Source organism: Engraulis encrasicolus, unplaced genomic scaffold, assembly GCF_034702125.1.
Source record: "Engraulis encrasicolus isolate BLACKSEA-1 unplaced genomic scaffold, IST_EnEncr_1.0 scaffold_202_np1212, whole genome shotgun sequence".
Classification (NCBI taxonomy): domain Eukaryota; kingdom Metazoa; phylum Chordata; class Actinopteri; order Clupeiformes; family Engraulidae; genus Engraulis; species Engraulis encrasicolus.
The window spans coordinates 50,261-69,351 of NW_026945486.1; the positions used below are offsets into that span (position 1 = coordinate 50,261).

Consider the following 19,091-nt stretch of genomic DNA (forward strand, 5'->3'; position numbering starts at 1 on the left):
CGATACATGCTCTAAAGTAGTCAGTGGTTTCAGTTGTTCCTTCTATATGTCTAAATGTTGGCAGGCTTTGTTCTACATTGTTTCTCAGTGGTGTTGTCCCTTTCTGTCTCTTGCTGTTTTTTTGTAAATGGAATTGTTTTTCAATAAATGAAGAACTTCAAAAAACTATTTGGTTAAGGAAATCACATTATACTGTGCTGTGTGCGTCACAAAAAAAACAGCAAATCGTAACAGGCTTGGGTTTGTGCATACTGGAGCCTCTGGCTTACTCACTGGTCTCCTTCAGGACCTGATGAATAGACTGCCACAGCCAGGCACACACCTTCTGCTACTTCTGTTGCTGCTTGTGCTCCAGCTGCTGAGAAAGTAGCCGTGCAGAGGTAGGGGGAGAGAGTGGTTAAATTGTACTTGGAATCAAAATCTGAATAAAAACAGCTTTTAGTATTGTCAAGAACACTACCGTTCATAAGGAATCTGTCTAGCTCACTGCTACATCTTACACAACATATGTCACCTTGGTTTCTTTTCTTTGTGTTTGTCCATGACCAGACAAAGTTTGGAGGTGTGGTGAAGACTAGTGAGCAGACAAACAAAGTTCCTGCTTCAATAATTTACTATTACAAGTTACAATTTAACTTGTAATAATAAATTATTGAAGCGGGAACCTTCAATGTTAGATGCACCTAAATGTCCAAAGCTAAAATGGCAATCCAATGAAGTCCCAAATTAAAACCCCTGTTTGTGCAAACAGAGTGCAAGCAACTAAATAGAGCAGCAAGTGAGCACCCAGCAGCAGCAAGCGAAGGAAGCATCAGTAGAGGCAGCAAGCAGGTCAGCAGCAGAAGCAGTGAGCTTTGCACAACATGCCCAGGTTACCGTCCCTTCCAGCAGTTTGTTCCTCCCCCTTACTTCACTGGCACTGGCCGATGCCTCCGAGGGCAAGAGAAAGAGAAATGGTCTCAGCAGTAGCAGAATCTTTAATACGGCAAGTATTTCAAAAGCGTACTTACGTTGCCTGGGTGTGTCTTAACCACGATCCAGATACAGGATTGAGAGCGATGCGTACACTGTGTGGAAACCACAATCCGATGGCGTGCCCTCCGTTCTGTTCCACCTGCTGTGCTGTGACCTCTCTGCCGTGCTGTCTCTCTTCTGGCTGGTCGATCTGGTCTTCTCTCTGGATCCCTGTAAAAGAAAGCAGCCACACCTCCCCCGACCAGTAGCACATTGAGCCTACCAACCTGTGTCTTAGAGTTTATAATAGAATTGCTTTGACATTGTCCGATCCTTGGCACCTGCAAGTCGTTAGCAAACACAGCACCCCAATTAAAAGACACAACAAACAAGCATTTCACAGCATAAGTGAGTACACCACAAACTACTGAAAAATCACGAGTCAAGTCAGATCATTGTTTTCAATCAGTCCAATCAGCTGGTCACTGCCTCCTCCCCAGGAAAAAGCTGAGGATAGTTGGTTATCAAATGGAAATGCATATGCAAACAAAAATCAAAACAAAACGTGAAACCAAACATTGCATACAATAGGGTAAAAGCAATACTAAAAATACACACTGTCACACATGTAATATCATGTAGTATACAATTCAACACACTACACACAATGCGACAATAAATAAAATACAATAATACATACAAGAATATCGTAGGAAACCGATTACTGTAGTAATTGCTCACTTACTAGAACTAGTACTAGTTCACTACTGGTGTGTATATCCCAGATTATATGTTAAATTAGGTTTTAGGCTTTAAGTTGGCAGGCTTATTACATTCATTTTAGTCATGATGCCCCTTTCCCATAGAACCCATTGAACTTTAGAAAAAGATGCAAACATGTTTTAAGGGTGTAAATAAAATCAATCAGGTTATGTCTAGAGAATTCATATTCATAAGCTTGACTTGCTGGTTAGCACTAGCGAGTACCGGTTCTGTACAACAACAATGTGGTCAAAACGTGTATCTAAGACACAAGGGTTGCGCTTGGAGTACGAAACCATCTTATAAATTCCATTATACGATTTACTGTTTGTAATGACCGTGCTGAAAATGTGATTTATGTCCCGTTTGATTTTATGCTAGATAGTTGACATTAACACTAGCTAGTTAGCTAATATTTGCAACTTTGTATTTAACAATTAACAGTATGATTAGGCACGGAGATAGAGAATATCCCTCTATATACGTGTGTGCGTGTTTATTGTAGTACACACACCACAATATTACACCACAATAAAAACAGATGAAGACACCGTGGAGATAATTTAGGACCTACCGCCGTTTTCCTCGAGGATCGCAGGGCTAAATATGGGCGCTCTTGTTGAAGCTCGCGCGATTCACCTCTTCCGGCATTTCAACCAATCAGCACTCATAATCGCAACATCCAACCATATTCATTCAGGGCATAATGTGCTATTCGGTCATTTTCCGAACGTGATATTTTGCCAGCATGTGACATTCTCCATTGGAGGCCGGGTTGATCATAGATGAGAAGAGCGCGAGGCAGGTAAGCTCCCTGAGCAGTCTAGTCCACACATCTAGTAATATATTTCTTAATGGTGTAAACATTAGAGATAGACAATGGAATAATAAATTATACAAATACCTGTTACTCCAAGTTGTAATTGGAATGGCTTGTTTGTCTATGTTGATTGGGATAAGATTTAGCCTGGCTATGTTGGTTAGGAGATAGCCTAGTCAAGGAAGTTTCATTTAATATTGCATTTAATTCACCCCACAATAAACACACTTTTACAAAGATTCAAATATGATCTGCCAGAGATATGTTATAATGATGGAACTGTCTACTGCAAGAATCCATGGAGCCAGAATCTCCATAATACAAATGTGGGAAAGAACTGCAGAGGGAGTTACAGACTTGCTGATATATCATGCACAATGAGATGTCTCACATACTTTGTTTTGTTTTTGTTTTTTTCTCTCTCTCTTATTTTTACATTTTGAAATTTGTATGGTATTAGGTAAATAACATTTTGTGTGTATTGTTAGTTTTAACTTTAATTTTTGTTAACCTTTTTTTTCTCTCTATTTTTCACTTATGACCTAATGGGTCATGTGACTTGTATCTAAGGTTGGGGTGGGGTGGGTGGGTATTGATCACTGACTTTGTAATGCCTTTGTTTCCCAGCTTGGGAATTTGTTCATAAATAAAAAACAGTGAGTCACAAAAAAAAGAAAGACAATCGCAATGTGTTTCAGATACAGGGTTAACCATAAAAATATTAAGATAATGAACAGTGGTTTGGCAGTTGGTAAACTCTAATGACACACAGCAACTGCCATTTGTCATTTGTTGTTAAGTGTATCAGACGGAACGCAATAGGGACCGACACTTGACCCTCAAATATTGCCTTCTCTCTGAGGGCGGAAAGTTGGAACAGACCTTTGGTCTGTGAATCAGTGCCCCACTGGGGTAGGCCTATAGAAAATGATAACGATAATAGTAGTGATGTTCAGAGATGCAAACTTCGCTGTTATTAGACAAGAGATTATGATGATGCCATTCTTAACTATAGGGAATATTCTTTTGCTTATTTTTGGTTTATTTTGGTATACTCAGTTATTCAAGTTATTCTCGTAGTCTTTTTGTCTTACCATACACTTCCTTCCAACTTGCTACGACACCCTAGCCTTCTTGTCTGTTGTTCTTCAATCAGTTATCAGTTCTTGAAAATATCACAAGCCCTTGTCCTCATTCAGCTTGTTTGCGTAGTAGTAGGTCACCTCTGACAGAGAAGAATTAATGGTTTAGGATAACACCTGAACAAGGATATAGGGGAAATGCAGAGGTGGAAAGTAACTAATTACTTTACTCGCGTTACTGTAGTACTTGAGTAGCTTTTTTGTTTACTTGTACTTTTTAAACTACTTTTTAAAATTTGTAATTTTACTTTTACTTAAGTACATTTTCTTTCGAGTAATGTACTTCGGTACATTTTACAGCACAAGCGTTACCGAGTAATAATAATAAAAAAAAAAACCCTCCTCTGAAACAGTGGCGGAAAAAAACGTGTTCTGATAATGTTTAAAGTTTAGGATGCTGAGCTTTTTACTTTTACTCAAAGTACATTTTAAATGATTTACTCTTTACTTGAGTAGATTTTTTGACTGGTAACTTTACTCGTACTTGAGTACATTTTCAACAGGGTAACAGTACTTGTACTTGAGTACAATATTTCAGTACTCTTTCCACCTCTGGGGAAATGGCATCCAGGTTTCAGGCATACAGGTTTGCGTGCCTTCTCATTTGGTGGTGTGGAGCACATGTATCTATTGATTGGTGGCCATTGGTTGTGGGGTAAGGCTCTGATTGGTGGGCAGGGATGGTGTGGGTGGTAGCAGTTGTCCATCTCATGTCTTAAAAGCATCGGCATCAGTTTTCTGCATGAGAAGAATCTTCCTTCAGGAGGACAGAGGACCTCACCACCACCTGCAACTGCTGCTGAGGTGAGCCTGCACACACACACACACGCACACACACGCACGCACGCACGCACACACACACACACACACACACACACACACACACACACACAGCACCAAACTTTGGGGGATATTTGGAGTATGTTCAGGCTTTAAAAACAGTGTAAATTCTGCCTTCTTGGGTTAGCTGGCCATACTAAATCTCTGTTTGACCTCTGTTAGGGTGTCTGTGGGTTCTGGAAAGTACTGCATGTTGAAATTGTCCAATGTGCAATCTTCCCTGCATGTTGAAATTGCTCATTTCAACCCTCTTGATTCATCACAGGGGACCAATGTTGAGAATGAAGACGGCTGGAGTTGTTCTGTTGTTGCTGTGGTCTGGGCAGTGTGTGACTGCAGCATCCAGTGAAGCTCTCCAAACCACAGGCACAGGCAAAGACTACCCACCACAGCCAGACATCCAGACTGTGCTGAGAGAGATGAGCAGCCTCATCGCAGAGCAGAGAGTGGAGCTCAAGTGCACCAAGACACAACTGGAGACCGTGGAGAAGAAGGCAGAGGCCATGGAGGAAAGACTGAGAGCCAGTGAGAGTAAAGCAGAGGCCATGGAGGGAAAACTGAGGGCCAGTGAGAACTTGGTCAATCAACTAAAGATTGAAAACAAGGGTACGATATCAATATCTTATATCAATGACATATTTTTTTATTACATGAAAGCACAATTTGTTGGACTTATACATGTACGTGTGTGTGTGTGTGTGTGTGTGTGTGTGTGTGTGTGTGTGTGTGTGTGTGTGTGTGTGTGCGTGTGTGTGCGTGCCTTCCTTTTCCCCCCAGCTCAAGCAATGGGTCTGAATCTCACTGTGACCGATGTATCCAATCAAAAGAAGGAGAGAGAACAGAGCAGGGTGTCTTTCTCTGCCTCATTGGTGAAAGAGGGTGATGGCAGAAATATTGGACCCACTGCTGTGGATGCTCCTCTGGTGTTCAGAAATGACTTCACCAACATTGGCAATGCCTACAGTGCAAACACAGGTACCCCAAGAATGAGGTTTTGCTATGCTAGTGAATTCTTGGTCTTGTAACAGTATGGTGAGTCAGTTAAATAATTATATTAACTAATTATATTCAAAATTTGCTTTTGTTCTACACCATCTTGATGTCTTTGTGTCACAGGGGTCTTCACCGCTCCAACCAGAGGAGTCTACTTCTCTGTTGTGTTTGTACTTGGTCAAGGCCATGGATCTACAGCTACAGGAGTCTGGCTGTTTAAAAATGATAAGCGCTTTGCTCTAGCATGGAGTCGACAGCAAGACGGCTTTACCAAACCCTCCAATGGAGCCTCTGTGGTGATGGAGAAGGGAGATGAGGTCTACGTCAAGCTGAATTCTGGTGCATGGGTGCATGATAATGAGAATAACAACTGTGTCTTCTCTGGACACCTGCTGTTTCCCATGTGAGGGCGTCAACACAACGCAAAATGCAGAGTCCAAATCCATCATTACACTGGGCCTGTACTTCCTGTGTGCATCCATGTTGTTGATGTGTAGCGGTGTTTTCTCTCTCGTGTTTTCTCTCTCTCGGAGAAAAAAACTGGTATTTTGCGGTTCGCACTGCAAACCAACTTTCGGATTCGTGAACGCTAACTTCTGTAGCGTGAACACGACGGCCGGTTCGCCATTAGGTGCGGGAAAGGGCACTGGCATGGTTCTCAGTGCACCTGAATGCACCATCTCTGGTGTGTGTAGTGTACGGCCCTTGAGTTGGCTCCTCTTCTGCGTTATCTCAGCCACAGCCGACCTATTCAGTTTCCTGTCTAACTTTAAATACCTTTATGCCATTAGTTTTGTTTTGTTTTACTGTATGTATCTGGTTAATTTTCAATAAATCCAGTAGCTTCCCATTTTCCTCCCTTTCTTGAACAGCAAGTTAATGAACAATTATAGAATTATTTTGCACACCAGCCTCCTCCTTCTATTCATTCATATCATTGAATACCTTGACCTGTAAAGTATCCCTTTGGGCCCTGGGTGGGGTTACATAAAGGAATGGGGAAATAAAGCAGGTGTTTTTTTAATCATTTTCTCCAGTATTGTTCTCTTCATTGTGATATTCGACTCCGGGCTGCCTGCAGCCTGTTTGCACAACAAGTAGGTCTTCTCTGTCAACAGGGAATTGAGGGACCCTTCAATATACTAGGCCAATTACAATAGCACTGCATTGATATCACTTCTTGAAATCACAAGCTCTTGTCTTCATGCAACCCCAGTCTGGGGTGTTAGGCTGGTTTGGATGACCGTGCAAATCTTTCTGAATGCCACACACACACACACACACACACTTCGCCAGAAATGCTATCCTACGATTGGCTGTTTTCAAGGACTTTACCGCTCAAGCAGGTATGACAGGCCAGGAGAGAGTTGCAGTGACCGAGCCATAGCCTCTACCAGGGCTATTCAAATGGTGCCCCTGGGGCCAGACCTTGGCCCTTGGACCAATATGGTCCAGCTGCGTCTTGTCCAGCTAATACCGCTACGCCCATTCCCCCTTACTAGACCGCCCTCACAGTAACGCCCCTTTGGCTGTTCAAGTTTATCTGATGCTACCGAATGACAACACAAGCGGGACTTTTAAAAACGACTCACTGGATGGATTTCGCTGCAGCGATCACTCAACTGTCGGTAAGATTTCAGTATAAATGCATGAATATACATAACGGTTACTTTACTAGTTGACTTTCAGTCGGAGGGCGAACATTTAACCACCTCGGCACCACGACCCCCACCAACTAGCGGTTTTGGCTAAAGTTTTTTAGCTTCAAGGCAAGCTAACAGGCCCCCCTTCGTAAGTTTGTTTCAGATGTTGTGTGTGTAGATCATTGACAGTAAATCTAGTGGTCATAATGTACAGCACTAAGTCATGGGCAGACAAAGCAACTATTAGTCCTGTGTAATTACCATTCTTGTGACTACTTCACTGCATATGTTAAGCAGGAAACTGCCTTTGGTTCCCAAATATGAACATCTGTTGCCCTCCATACCCGACTACAGGCTTCACTGCCTGGGAAATCTGTGCTAGTTTATTACAGTATTTCCAACCTGGTAGCTAGCTAGCCAGCCTGGTCAGAATGGACAAAGGCAGCACATCTCAGAATATTGTTACGACAATACGAGCGAGGCAAATGTGAATGGAGTACATTGTTATGTGTAAGGTAAGACGTAAGGGCTAGCCAGACTAGAATAAAAGTTAACTAGGCCTACTACGAAAAGTTAATTCATAAACGTTTTGACGGTCTTTCGAATGGTTATCCGATTGTGTGCTTGCTTGCTTAAATATCATAAGTTCGCCACAAAGTGATCACGAAATGATCTCCGTATTAATAACAGTTTCGTGGTTTATTACTCGTTTGAATAAACGTAGTTTTGACATCCCTTTCAAATGACACGCGATGTTTTGAATGTTTGTTGTACCACGAGCTATCACGAAATGATGCTGTATTTACCCTTAAACAAATTACCGGTAAGCACTGGGCCAAAAGGTGTTTATACAGTAGTTTCTTCCTGTGCTGTGTTGTGCACGTCTGGTTCATCATCTGAGCCATCAGTAGTGTTTCTTTGAGGCAAAGATGTATAGAATAGCACTGAAAGTCGGAGGTGTCATATTTGTTCAACCTGGTGTTAATCGTAATTTCAATTCTTGACCAGTGCATGTAAAGAAATTGAAAATAAAACCGACTTGACTTGACTTGTCATTGGGTCTGATTTTAAATGTGCCATATAGTTCAATGTGGGAGCAGGTTCACACACTAAATAAGACACTAAGGTCAAGCACAAGCAGATTTTTTTTTTTTTTAAACAATTCTCAGAGCAGATTAGAGCAGACGTTTCAGGTTGCTGCCATCAGAGAGTAGTGACTTGACCTTAGTGTCTTTAGTGTGCTCCCACATTGAAGTCTACTTTTTGGGTCCATGCACCTACTTATTTCTAAACATCTAGAGCACAACAACACCCCTGCCTCCTGATGTGCCATATAACCTGTATCTCTCCAAGTGTGTGTGTGTGTGTGTGAGAGAGAGAGAGAGAGAGAGAGAGAGAGAGAGAGAGGAGAGAGAGAGAGAGAGAGAGGAGAGAGAGAGAGAGAGAGAGAGAGAGAGAGGAGAGAGAGAGAGAGAGAGAGGAGAGAGAGAGAGAGAGAGGAGAGAGAGAGAGAGAGAGAGAGAGAGAGAGAGAATGTGTGCACGCAGATATAAGAAGTTGGGGTTGATGATCCACATGATGGTGATGGACCAGGACAGCTCTGGACCTCCTGACTGGCAGCTCCATCCTCAACCTCTCTTCCTGCCCTTCACACATGTGCAGGTAAGGCCAATTTTTTAAAACTCACTGCATTGTCTGAGGCAAAAGTAGGAGAAAAGAAGTGTGCGAGTGAGTGAGAACCCGGTCATTATACATGTGACCCTTAAAGGGCGTGTGTGTGTCCTGGAACCAAGACAGTGGCCGTGTGTGTCTGTCTGCCTTTGGTTAAGGGTATCTTTAAGATACGACCTTGTTGTGGTAACATAATTTTGCTATTTCTGACAGGCAGCCAGTTTTCTGAAAGATGGTTGATGTCAGTACGACCATGTTGTGATGGAGGCTTCCACCTGAGCTGAACACAGAAACTTGCACACAGTGGTGAGTAAATCACTGAATCTGTTTTGTTCTGCACTAGACCAATACAGTAATTCCTTCATGTGCTGTGTTTATTTATAGCAGAACTTGTGTATAGAGGATAATACAAAACACTGGCACAGTAGTAGTGACCCCTGTACAGGCCAGAAGCTCTGTATCTCTTCAGCCTGGTGTTCTGCATTAAAATGATGGGTGTGATTTTTATGTAGTGTATTCTATGTATACCCTCTGTGTGTGTGTGTGTGTGTGTGTGTGTCTGTGTGCATGTGTGTGTGTGTGTGTGCATGCATGCACGTGTGCAGATGGAAGCAGTCGTTCCTGTTCAGCATCGATATGCCAGTAATGGGTTTGATGAGCCACAGCATGGTGATGGGCAATCAGCATCAGGACCAGGGCAGCCCACAAGGAGAACCTCCTGCCCTGCCTCGTCATCCTCAACCTCCCATCTCCCTGCTCTTCACACATGTGCAGGTGAGGCCAACCTCTAAAATGCACACTTGACTTGAGGCAAAGGGGGGAGAATAGGCCTGCGTGCGTGCCTGTGTGCGTGCCTGCCTGCGTGCGTGCCTGCGTGCCACACTTTAAGACAGTAGCAGTGTGTGGGGGGGCGTGTGCACAAGCATATGCACATGGTCATGTCTTTCTGTAGGTAGATAGGGGGTGCTTGTTTTTGTCTTTATTTTCATTCATAACATTAGCATGCCTTTTTTTGACAGGCACGGAGCCAGTTTTCAGAGGGAGGGCTGATGACACCAGCAACTTTGGTTCTGAACCTGATCAACCCAGCACCAACCACTGTGCCGCTCCTCCTCTGCCAACTGCACCACATGGCTCCACCATCTCAAAAAGGCACAGACACTACTCCACTTCCTGCGAAGGATGAGAGAAGAGCCGACCGCCCCACATCGGCACTCACCACCTTCTACAGGGGTGTCATTGAGAGCATCCTGACCAGGCAGCCGTCAAGCTGAAGACTAGAAGGCAGTACAGAGAGTGTGGTGAGCTCGGCAGAAAAGCTCATAAGATCACCCCGACCAGCCATTCAGGATCTGTACACTTCACACTGTTCCAAGAGGGCAATGAACATCATAAAGACACAACTCATCCAGCATACAGACTGTCCTCCCTACTACCATCAGGGAAGCGCTAGCCCGGCATGCGGTGCCGCACAAGCACACTGGGAAACGGCTCTCCTCAACGTTCTGAAGAAAACCACATGAATATTCAAAGGACACTGGAGAATATTCCATGAACACTTCTTTCACCATGCCACTTACACTTTACTCATTGCACCTTATATACAGCATCTTCACATCACCTGTATGATCTCCTCCTGCCGTGTGTGTGTGTGTGTGTGTGTGTGTGTGTGTGTGTGTGTGTGTGTGTGTGTGTGTGTGTGTGTGTGTGTGTGTGTGTGTGTGTGTGTGTGTGTCCACTGTGTTTGTGTATTTATTGTCCATCAGTATGTTATTCTTCTTATTGCACACTGTTTGTGTCTCTGTGTGACTGTATTTATTGAATGTATCAGTCTGTATTTCATGTCAATGCATTATTTTTAGTTATTAGTTAAACTGCACATTGGAGACTGGTCAAACACAATTTCAAACTTTGTGTTAACCCTCCATAGATTTTTGTCAAAAAATGGAGTCTAATCTACTGTACTATTCAGGCTATCAACAGACCACACAGTTGAGTGCTGTTTTATGCACTCTGAATATGAGGAGAAGGAGGTGACCGTTCACACTTCATAGTGTAAAAGTAAACAGAAATAAAATTTCACATTTCATTCCTGTCTCGTCCTCTTCTTTCAGCAATGTATGTGGCCTACATGCAGGGAAGCTGACAGGGGGGACAAAGGGGTCCGTTGACCTGGGCCCAGTGAGACGAGGGGTCCAGGAATGGGTCCTCATTACATTGTATGTAGTCTATGTATTGAGTGGGGGGCCCTTTCAGATGACTTTGTCCTGGGCACAGCCAAAGCTGTCAGCGGTCCTGATTATGTACGCACAAACACTGGTTACAATGGTAGGGAACATTTTCTCTGTTTTCTGATGGCCTTTGAATTAAGACAGGCCAATCTGGAACCTCTCCTGGATAAAGAGGTAAGCTTCAATAGTGTGGTCACTCCTAAATTATAGACAGACATGGAGTATGGTTGCCTGGTTAACACCAGACCTAATCACAAGTGAAGTGTCTTTCAGATCTTTTCAGATTGTGTAGAACTAAAGGCAGTGTGGGAGTTCCCAGGCTAGGAGTATGGGCCTATGGTAATGAAGAAATCGTTTTTCTCCAATAAAACAAACAAATAGCCTATTGCTATTTCAAATACTATTTCATATATTTTTTCATTAATATCTGCTCTTTCCAAGCTGACCACATTGCCACATAAATGTGGTGAGGTGACACTCATTACTTTAAAAAGTCGGGAATGTGTTGCTGATGTTTTACATTGTTTCAAACGTTTCTAAGTAGCCTATATCATGTCTTACCAAGTGAACAACCTCGACAAAAGGGGTTTTTAAATTATTATTATTTTTCCGGGTGTGTTAATATCCTGGAAAGGATGTTTAATCATATAGCCTACAGTGTTAACAGTGACCTCGATACACACAGCTAGGTAAGGTAATGTCAACGTCGTCGTGTTGACATTTTGGCGACCTGATACGTTGCTATGACAAATTTGTGCATAGCGACACGACTCCTAAACAGTAGGCTACAATGTCCGAGGTACGGGTAGACAAAGCAAAAGACATATTGGGATTAGAAAACGTGTGATTTATCTCACTTTCTTCCATAAATTGTTGAGAATATTATGTCAGTGGAATGTTCAGTGAAACGTTTCTCTGGAAGATAACAATTTGCACGGGATATCTTTGTAACAAACATGGAGCCTTCATCCGGAAATGGCCTTGAAAATGACATCATGCCGTATCCCTTCACGATTGGCCAATACGGCAAATGCCGGGAACGCCCATGGGCGTGCTTGCATTAAGGGTGGAACTGTTTTACTGCAGCTGGACCCTTCTCCCTTGGACAGCAAGGCTCTGCCCCCCCATGAGGTAAGAACAAAATTAAAACAAATATGTGTGCTATCAGTGTCCGTGCACAATTTGCGATCACTAACACTTAAGGTTAGGGATATTTTTCCTATGCACATGAGTGATATCTTATCTAAAATAGTCTCATAGTAGACCATCAAGGCTAATAAGAAATAGAAAAGTGAATATCTCTTCTGTGTGGAAAGTTATCAGCTTGTTTTGCACCCTCACTTTGGACATTGCATGTGGTTACATACATGCATATTCCATGTGCGGCCCCTTTACTGGGTGGAATTCGAAAAACTGGCCCTCGTTGACATTTAATTGAATGCCCCTGGTCTATACCTCCCACTGAGTAGCATAGTGCAGGGGTTCCCAAACTTTACCATGACAATTGGTCCCTCATATACCGGTTGATTTCAGCCAAGGCCCCCCTTACTTGGGTCGTGTCACAACCATAGTCTAGGTCTGTGGATCATCGCCCCACTGGGATATGTAAAATAATAACGATGACTTTATTTTTTGTGTATTTTGGTGTACATCAGTTATTCAACTTGTTCAATTATTAGTCATTTTGTATTGCGTTATATTTCCTTCCAAGTTGCTAAGGCCCCCCTAGCATATCCCTCACGACCACCCCAGGGGTCCACCTCCCCAAACCCCCCCCCCCCCCAGTGGCATAGCGGGTCAGGTACCGTCTGAGTTTTATATTGAATAGTGCAAAGCGGCACAGCCGGACAACCAATGCAATGTGGTCAGAGAATGACGATCACGAATCACCCAGTTTCTTTGCAGCCTTGTAAGGGGTCACAATGGCAAAGCCCATATTGAGTTTGATATAGTTTAATAATTATTCATTAAATTACACTTAGCTGCCGTTTTTTTTTATCCAACGCATATATTGGTAACAGTCCTTGGAGCAATGTGCCTTGCTCAAGGGCACTTCAGCCATGGTTGGAGGTGTAGGGAGTGGTAAGGTTGGGATTTGAACCTGCAACTGTGATCTTCAGTCCAACTCCCTAACCATTACACCACGGCTGCAAAGAGGTTGTCATATTTTTTGGGTAACCATGAAACCCACAATTAACCATGGTTTTTTTTTAGCATGGTTTGTGACTATGGTTAAACCAGTCACAAACCATGCTGAAGAAAAACATGAAAACCAGGAACCAAGGTTTTCATGTTTACAAAAAAACAAAACATGGATAAGCCTCAGTAATTCTCTGCTTGGCTTAGAATAGAGTGAGCATGACATACCATGGTAACGCCATGGTTTCTACAGTAAAACCATGGTCGATTTCCGTAAGGGGTGTACTTATAAACAAGCACACCCCAATTAGGATAAAAGTGCAGCCTTCTTTTCTGTTTTTCAACATAGGTTTATATTTTTGGTGAGCATTGAAAGAAAAAACATTGGGTGAAGCCTGCTCCAAATTGTATGATGAGCACAACCCTGTCACTGCAACAACACCACGCCTCTCTCCCCAAGAAAAAAGAAAAAGACCATGGATAACACCATGGATCTTGGGATTGTTTCGCCCTCGTTGATCCCACCTTCTCATTTGGGGGCATGGAGCACACTTGTCGTCTGTATCTATTGGTGGCCATTGGTAGTGGGGTAAGGCTCTGATTGGTGGGCAGTGATGGTGTGGGTGGTAGCAGTTGTCCATCTCATGTCCTAAAAGCATCGGCATCAGTTTTCTGCATGAGAAGAATCTTCCTTCAGGAGGACAGAGGACCTCACCACCACCTGCAACTGCTGCTGAGGTAAGGCCACACGCACGCACGCACGCACGCACGCACGCACGCACGCACGCACGCACGCACGCACGCACGCACGCACGCACGCACGCACGCACGCACAGCACCTAACCCAGACACACACACCTTAACAGAGCCTTCACTAATGCACTGGAGTGGAGATCAATTTAGCGTACTTCAGACATACTCCACTGTGACATATTGTAAGTCGTCTGTTGATGTTTTGCGTAAACTTTTGGGTGATATTTGGAGTATGATCAGACTTTTAAAACACAGTGTAAATTCTGTCTTCTTGGGTTAGCTGGCCAAACTAAATCTCTGTTTGATTTGACTTTTGATTTGACTAAATCTCTGTTTGACTTTTAACTGAAACTCTTGTTTCATCACAGGTGACCAATATTGAGAATGAAGACGGCTGGAGTTGTTCTGTTGTTGCTGTGGTCTGGGCAGTGTGTGACTGCAGCATCCAGTGAAGCTCTCCAAACCACAGGCACAGGCAAAGACTACCCACCACAGCCAGACATCCAGACTGTGCTGAGAGAGATGAGCAGCCTCATTGCAGAGCAAAGAGTGGAGCTCAAGTGCAGCAATGCAAAATTGGAGGCCGTAGAGAAGAAGGCAGAGGCCATGGAGGAAAGACTGAGGGCCAGTGAGAAAACTGTGGAAGAGCAAAGAGCTGAGCTCACACACACCAAGACACAACTGGAGACCGTGGAGCGTAAAGCAGAGGCCATGGAGGGCAGACTAAGGGCCAGTGATGGTAAAGCAGAGGCCATGGAGGAAAGACTGAGGGCCAGTGAGAAGACAGTGGAAGAGCTGAGAGCTGAGCTCACACACACCAAGACACAACTGGAGGCCGTGGAGAAGAAGGCAGAGGCCATGGAGGAAAGACTGAGGGACAGTGAGAATGTGGTCAATGAACTAAAGATTGAAAACAAGGGTATGACATCTTATATCACTGTCAAATAATTTTACAAGACTTTTTTTACATTACATGAAAGCACTTTTTTATACACATACTGTACGTGTACGTGTGTGTGTGTGTGTGTGTGTGTGTGTGTGTGTGTGTGTGTGTGTGTGTGTGTGTGCGTGTATGCCTTCCTTTTTTCCCACAGCTCAAGCAATGGGTCTGAATCTCACTGTGGCAGATGTATCAGATCTGAAGAAGGAGAGAGAACAGAGCAGGGTGTCTTTCTCTGCCTCACTGGTGAAAGAGGGTGGTGGCAGAAATTTTGGACCCACTGCTGTGGATGCTCCTCTGGTGTTCAGAAACGACTTCACCAACATTGGCAATGCCTACAGTGCAAACACAGGTAACCCAAGAATGAGGTTTTGCAAAAGTGTCTTGCAATGCTAGTGAATTCTTGTTCTGTAACAGTACTGTGAGTCCGTTAAATAATTATATTAACATTTGTTCAACTCCATCTCGATGTCTTTGTGTCACAGGGGTCTTCACAGCTCCAACCAGAGGAGTCTACTTCTTTGTTGTGTTTGTACTTGGTCAAGGTGGATCTACAACTACAGGAGCATGGCTGTTTAAAAATGATAAGCGCTTTGCTTTTGCATGGAGTCATCAGCAAGACGGCTACACCAAACCCTCCAATGGAGCCTCTGTGGTGATGGAGAAGGGAGATGAGGTCTACGTCAAGCTGCATTCTGGTTCATGGGTACTTGATAATCAGAATAACAACTGTGTCTTCTCTGGACACCTGCTGTTTCCCATATGAGGGCGTCAACGCAACGCACAATGCAGAGTCCAAATCCATCATTACAGTAGCTACTTTGGTAACACTTTATTTTAGGGATACATCTATTAGCACAATACATACAATGTTCCTGTATAAGTAACTAAGACATGTACAAAGCAAAATCAAACATTTGTTAGGCATTTATTTGCAAATGTCTTGTTCATGCACAATAAGGGATTTATTACCAATTTACCTTAATTAACCTTAGCATTTGCTTAGTACATGCCTTACAAGTTACTTATGCAGTATTTTAACATTGTATGTATTAGTGCTAATAGATGTATCCCTAAAATAAAGTGTTACCGCTACTTTCAGGACATTTAAGTTGACAACCATGCAAAAAGTCATCAGTAGGGTTGGAGGTTCAAGAATTCAGCGGTTGCCAAGATTGGATTTGGATTTTAAATTTAAATGTCCCTCTTATGAAGAGGATTTACAACATTATCTGTAAAAAGACTGTTTTATTCAAGTAATATCTTATGTAGTTTAAAACTTTGAGTGAACTCTCTCTCTCTGTCTGTTTCTGTCATTTACTGCATCTCCTAAACGACGAACATGGAAGAGGCCTTGGAAATACCACGTTCAGTCCTCTTCAGTTTGGTTTACTTTGCCCCCCCCCCCCCCCCCCCGCCTTTCCTGACCAAACTGATAACAGCTTAAACTTAGACTTTCCACGTTACCAGATTAGGATATATGTGTGTTTTTGGACGATAACTCTGTTAAAAAAAGTTTTTTCTTGTTTTTGATGGATCTCTGCTGTGTAAAATACAACAAATAAACCATACTATCTTTAAATCTGCTTTCCTTGCAACAGTGTGTATCTTTGTAAAGTAACTCTCTCCCTTCTTGTGTCTAATTTCATTAATAGACCTGCATACAGGTTCACAAGAACAGACATTTACGCAATCAGGTGTGATAAGGCACAAAGAGGAACAAGCAAGTGAGACATATCTGGTTTGACATTAACGTGAACTACCGTACAATTGTGAGGAATGCAACACACTGTATATGATCACAAGGCACCTTTATTTACACAGCATTATATAAACAAAAAGAAACAAATACAATTCAACTGATAAAAAAATAGACAAAATGTACGCCTTTTGTACATCCAAGTATAAAAAAATAAAGCCATCATCACTAACATCATTGCATGATTGTACACTCAAAATAATAATTAAAAAACACGTTGAGAGATCTAATAGCCATAATATCCAGAAATGTGATTCCATCTTTACAACACAAGCATGAATTATGGACTACACACAGTTTTAAAAATTGCAAATCTGTTTTACATAGGACAGGGTCGTGATCATTTTTTTGCCTGTTGTACAGGGAACACTGTTGATAGGCAGCTAGAGCCCTGAAACGTTTGTTACTCACTTTGTCTTTTGGGTTTTATTTTCAGCTTTCTAATACAGTTTCTCTGAATGTCATCCAGCTCCTGTGCGCGACTCCTTCTTCTCCTTCCTGAAACACACTTTTGGGATAACGCACTGCGTGAAACTCCCTAGGCCTAGGAAGACAGAGACGGGGACACCAGTTCTACCTTTACCTGTTGTACCACATCCATGTGTGTTTCCAGACTGCTCTGCCCTACAAAGGCAAAGTCCAGTAACTACACATTTTGCCAAAATTGAGTTAAGAATGAAAATGGTCTTCATAACACCTCCTTTATCTTGTGACAACACCTTATGATCCAAATGTGTCCCATCTGAGGGATATTCCCATGTCAAATTTGCAGTAACTACAACATCCAACCAAATACCAAAACTTTGAAGGCCTTTTTCTCAGCTTCAATGTTGCCGTACTTGCGACACTTTGCCATAGTCGGGCAGTGCTACTACAGGTGCATCTTCCATGTGCAGGCACTTGTGAGCTGTAGGAAGACGGCAGTATCTCTCTTTCTGCATGCACAATATTGATCAATGTAACAAACTAAGTAGCCAAAGTAACAGATAGCTGAATATAACGCCTGGAAGCCTGCCACCAATAAGAATGCTCATACATGGTTACATCATGTCACTGGAAATGAATTTCATGTGTGCAGCACGGTAAAATGGAAAGAGCAATGTATTTGCGCCATCCGACAAATATAGTGGACAGAATCAGTATAGAAGAATTGAATTCAATTTCAATCCTGTCAAACACTGTAGAACCTGAATGAAGAAGAATTAAGATGGCCAAGAAGGCACACACTCATACCCCATCACCCCCCCAATCTCACATACACTGTGGAAATGAGCAAACATGGCACACATATGAAAAAGTGCATTTTAAATTGTTGCACCTTTAAATTCTGGTGGGAAGCTTCCACACAAATAGTGATCTATGATAGATACAAAAAAAGAAAAGTAATACGTAAATTATTCCTGCTGTTTTTGTTTAAAGGTGCGATCCATTCTGACCAATATAATGGCTAATGGCCTGTGCCATACACTCACCTCCACCACACATTCCCCACACCAACAGTTTACATACAAACGGCAAGATGAGGTAGCCACGTATAGGGTCCTTCAGGGCATTCAGTCAAAATCATTAATAAACTAAAGAACAAATACTGTATTATTTTCCATATGAGAAATGTGAATTGTTTACTTAAGACAGCAAAACACAGGTGCAATTTCCCCCCCAAGTCTATAACTTCAGCAGAAATGTTCAAAAGGTCTGTTGTCTCCTTGGTCACTATAAGTAACATGAAAGTGAGCAGCTCTTTGGGTTGATACCAGACAGTATCCATCTATCTATGCATCCATCCATCCATCCATCCATCCATCCATTACAAGTACAGTGCAAGACTTAAGTGCTATTTCACAATCCCTTCAGTTCCTATTGCCAATCCCTTTAGGTCCTGTTGTAAACTAATTTCAATGGTGGTTCATGGTGACAGACAAGCAGTCACAGGGGCTAACCACCTCACAGCCTTTTCTTGTTTGTGGTCATAACCACCATTAAACCACAGAAACATTTTCTCAACTGTCTGTTCCAGTGTAGATTAACAGTCACTATAGTCATCATCGTAGAGTTACACATTGGCCACCTGACAACTTTGCTGTTTTCCCATCTTGCTTTAAAGGTGCACGGTGTAGGATTGTGGCCAGAGTAGGTATTGCAACTACTGTTGCTCATTGAAACTGTGCTGCATATTGCCAAATTTGATGAAAATGTATTAAGTAATAAACTATCATACAAGTATTACTGCAGTGCAGCAAGTTTTGCAGCTAAAAATGTCAATTTCTGGACATTCAAAATGTCGGAGACTGAGAAAATCCACCTTTTCATGAATGAAAAACCTTAAGAATGGACAGCATGAAATCTGGAAATAAACTACTAAAAATATTACACAGTGCACCTATAAAAGAGTTCACATGGTCAGTAGGCCTATATTTCACCGTCACTGATACATACATTAGGTG

The 19,091-nt window shown here is 42.6% G+C and overlaps 2 protein-coding genes and 1 long non-coding RNA gene across 4 annotated transcripts; all 3 read left to right on the forward strand.

Annotated features, from left to right (window-relative positions):
* The first annotated feature begins 4,420 nt into the window (after positions 1 to 4,420).
* LOC134442667 (uncharacterized) lies at positions 4,421 to 5,918 on the forward strand. Its single transcript, XM_063192712.1, has 4 exons — positions 4,421 to 4,482; positions 4,784 to 5,124; positions 5,296 to 5,523; positions 5,635 to 5,918. Exons 1-4 carry the CDS (start codon positions 4,421 to 4,423, stop codon positions 5,916 to 5,918), a joined length of 915 nt encoding a protein of 304 aa, XP_063048782.1.
* Positions 5,919 to 8,664: 2,746 nt separating this feature from the next.
* LOC134442666 (uncharacterized) lies at positions 8,665 to 10,078 on the forward strand. 2 transcript variants are annotated; one of them, XR_010033427.1, is made up of 4 exons: positions 8,665 to 8,816; positions 9,039 to 9,131; positions 9,431 to 9,599; positions 9,845 to 10,078. It is a non-coding gene; the product is annotated as an uncharacterized LOC134442666 (long non-coding RNA). The 2 variants fall into 2 exon arrangements; XR_010033428.1 differs by having other exon boundaries at positions 9,043 to 9,131.
* Positions 10,079 to 14,322: 4,244 nt separating this feature from the next.
* Positions 14,323 to 15,654, forward strand: LOC134442668 (multimerin-2-like). The gene is made up of 3 exons (XM_063192714.1): positions 14,323 to 14,867; positions 15,043 to 15,240; positions 15,374 to 15,654. Exons 1-3 carry the CDS (start codon positions 14,333 to 14,335, stop codon positions 15,652 to 15,654), a joined length of 1,014 nt encoding a protein of 337 aa, XP_063048784.1. The 5' UTR covers positions 14,323 to 14,332.
* Positions 15,655 to 19,091: the final 3,437 nt, after the last annotated feature.

Bases quoted from the DNA above. Each gene is read 5' to 3' on its own strand.
- LOC134442667 (XM_063192712.1), top strand. From the start codon at position 4,421: ATGAGAAGAATCTTCCTTCAGGAGGACAGAGGACCTCACCACCACCTG. The intron at 4,483-4,783 runs GTGAGCCTGCAC...GATTCATCACAG, and splicing joins CACCTGCAACTGCTGCTGAG to GGGACCAATGTTGAGAATGA. The intron at 5,125-5,295 runs GTACGATATCAA...TTTTCCCCCCAG, and splicing joins ACTAAAGATTGAAAACAAGG to CTCAAGCAATGGGTCTGAAT.
- LOC134442668 (XM_063192714.1), top strand. From the start codon at position 14,333: ATGAAGACGGCTGGAGTTGTTCTGTTGTTGCTGTGGTCTGGGCAGTGT. The intron at 14,868-15,042 runs GTATGACATCTT...TTTTTCCCACAG, and splicing joins ACTAAAGATTGAAAACAAGG to CTCAAGCAATGGGTCTGAAT. The intron at 15,241-15,373 runs GTAACCCAAGAA...TTTGTGTCACAG, and splicing joins TGCCTACAGTGCAAACACAG to GGGTCTTCACAGCTCCAACC.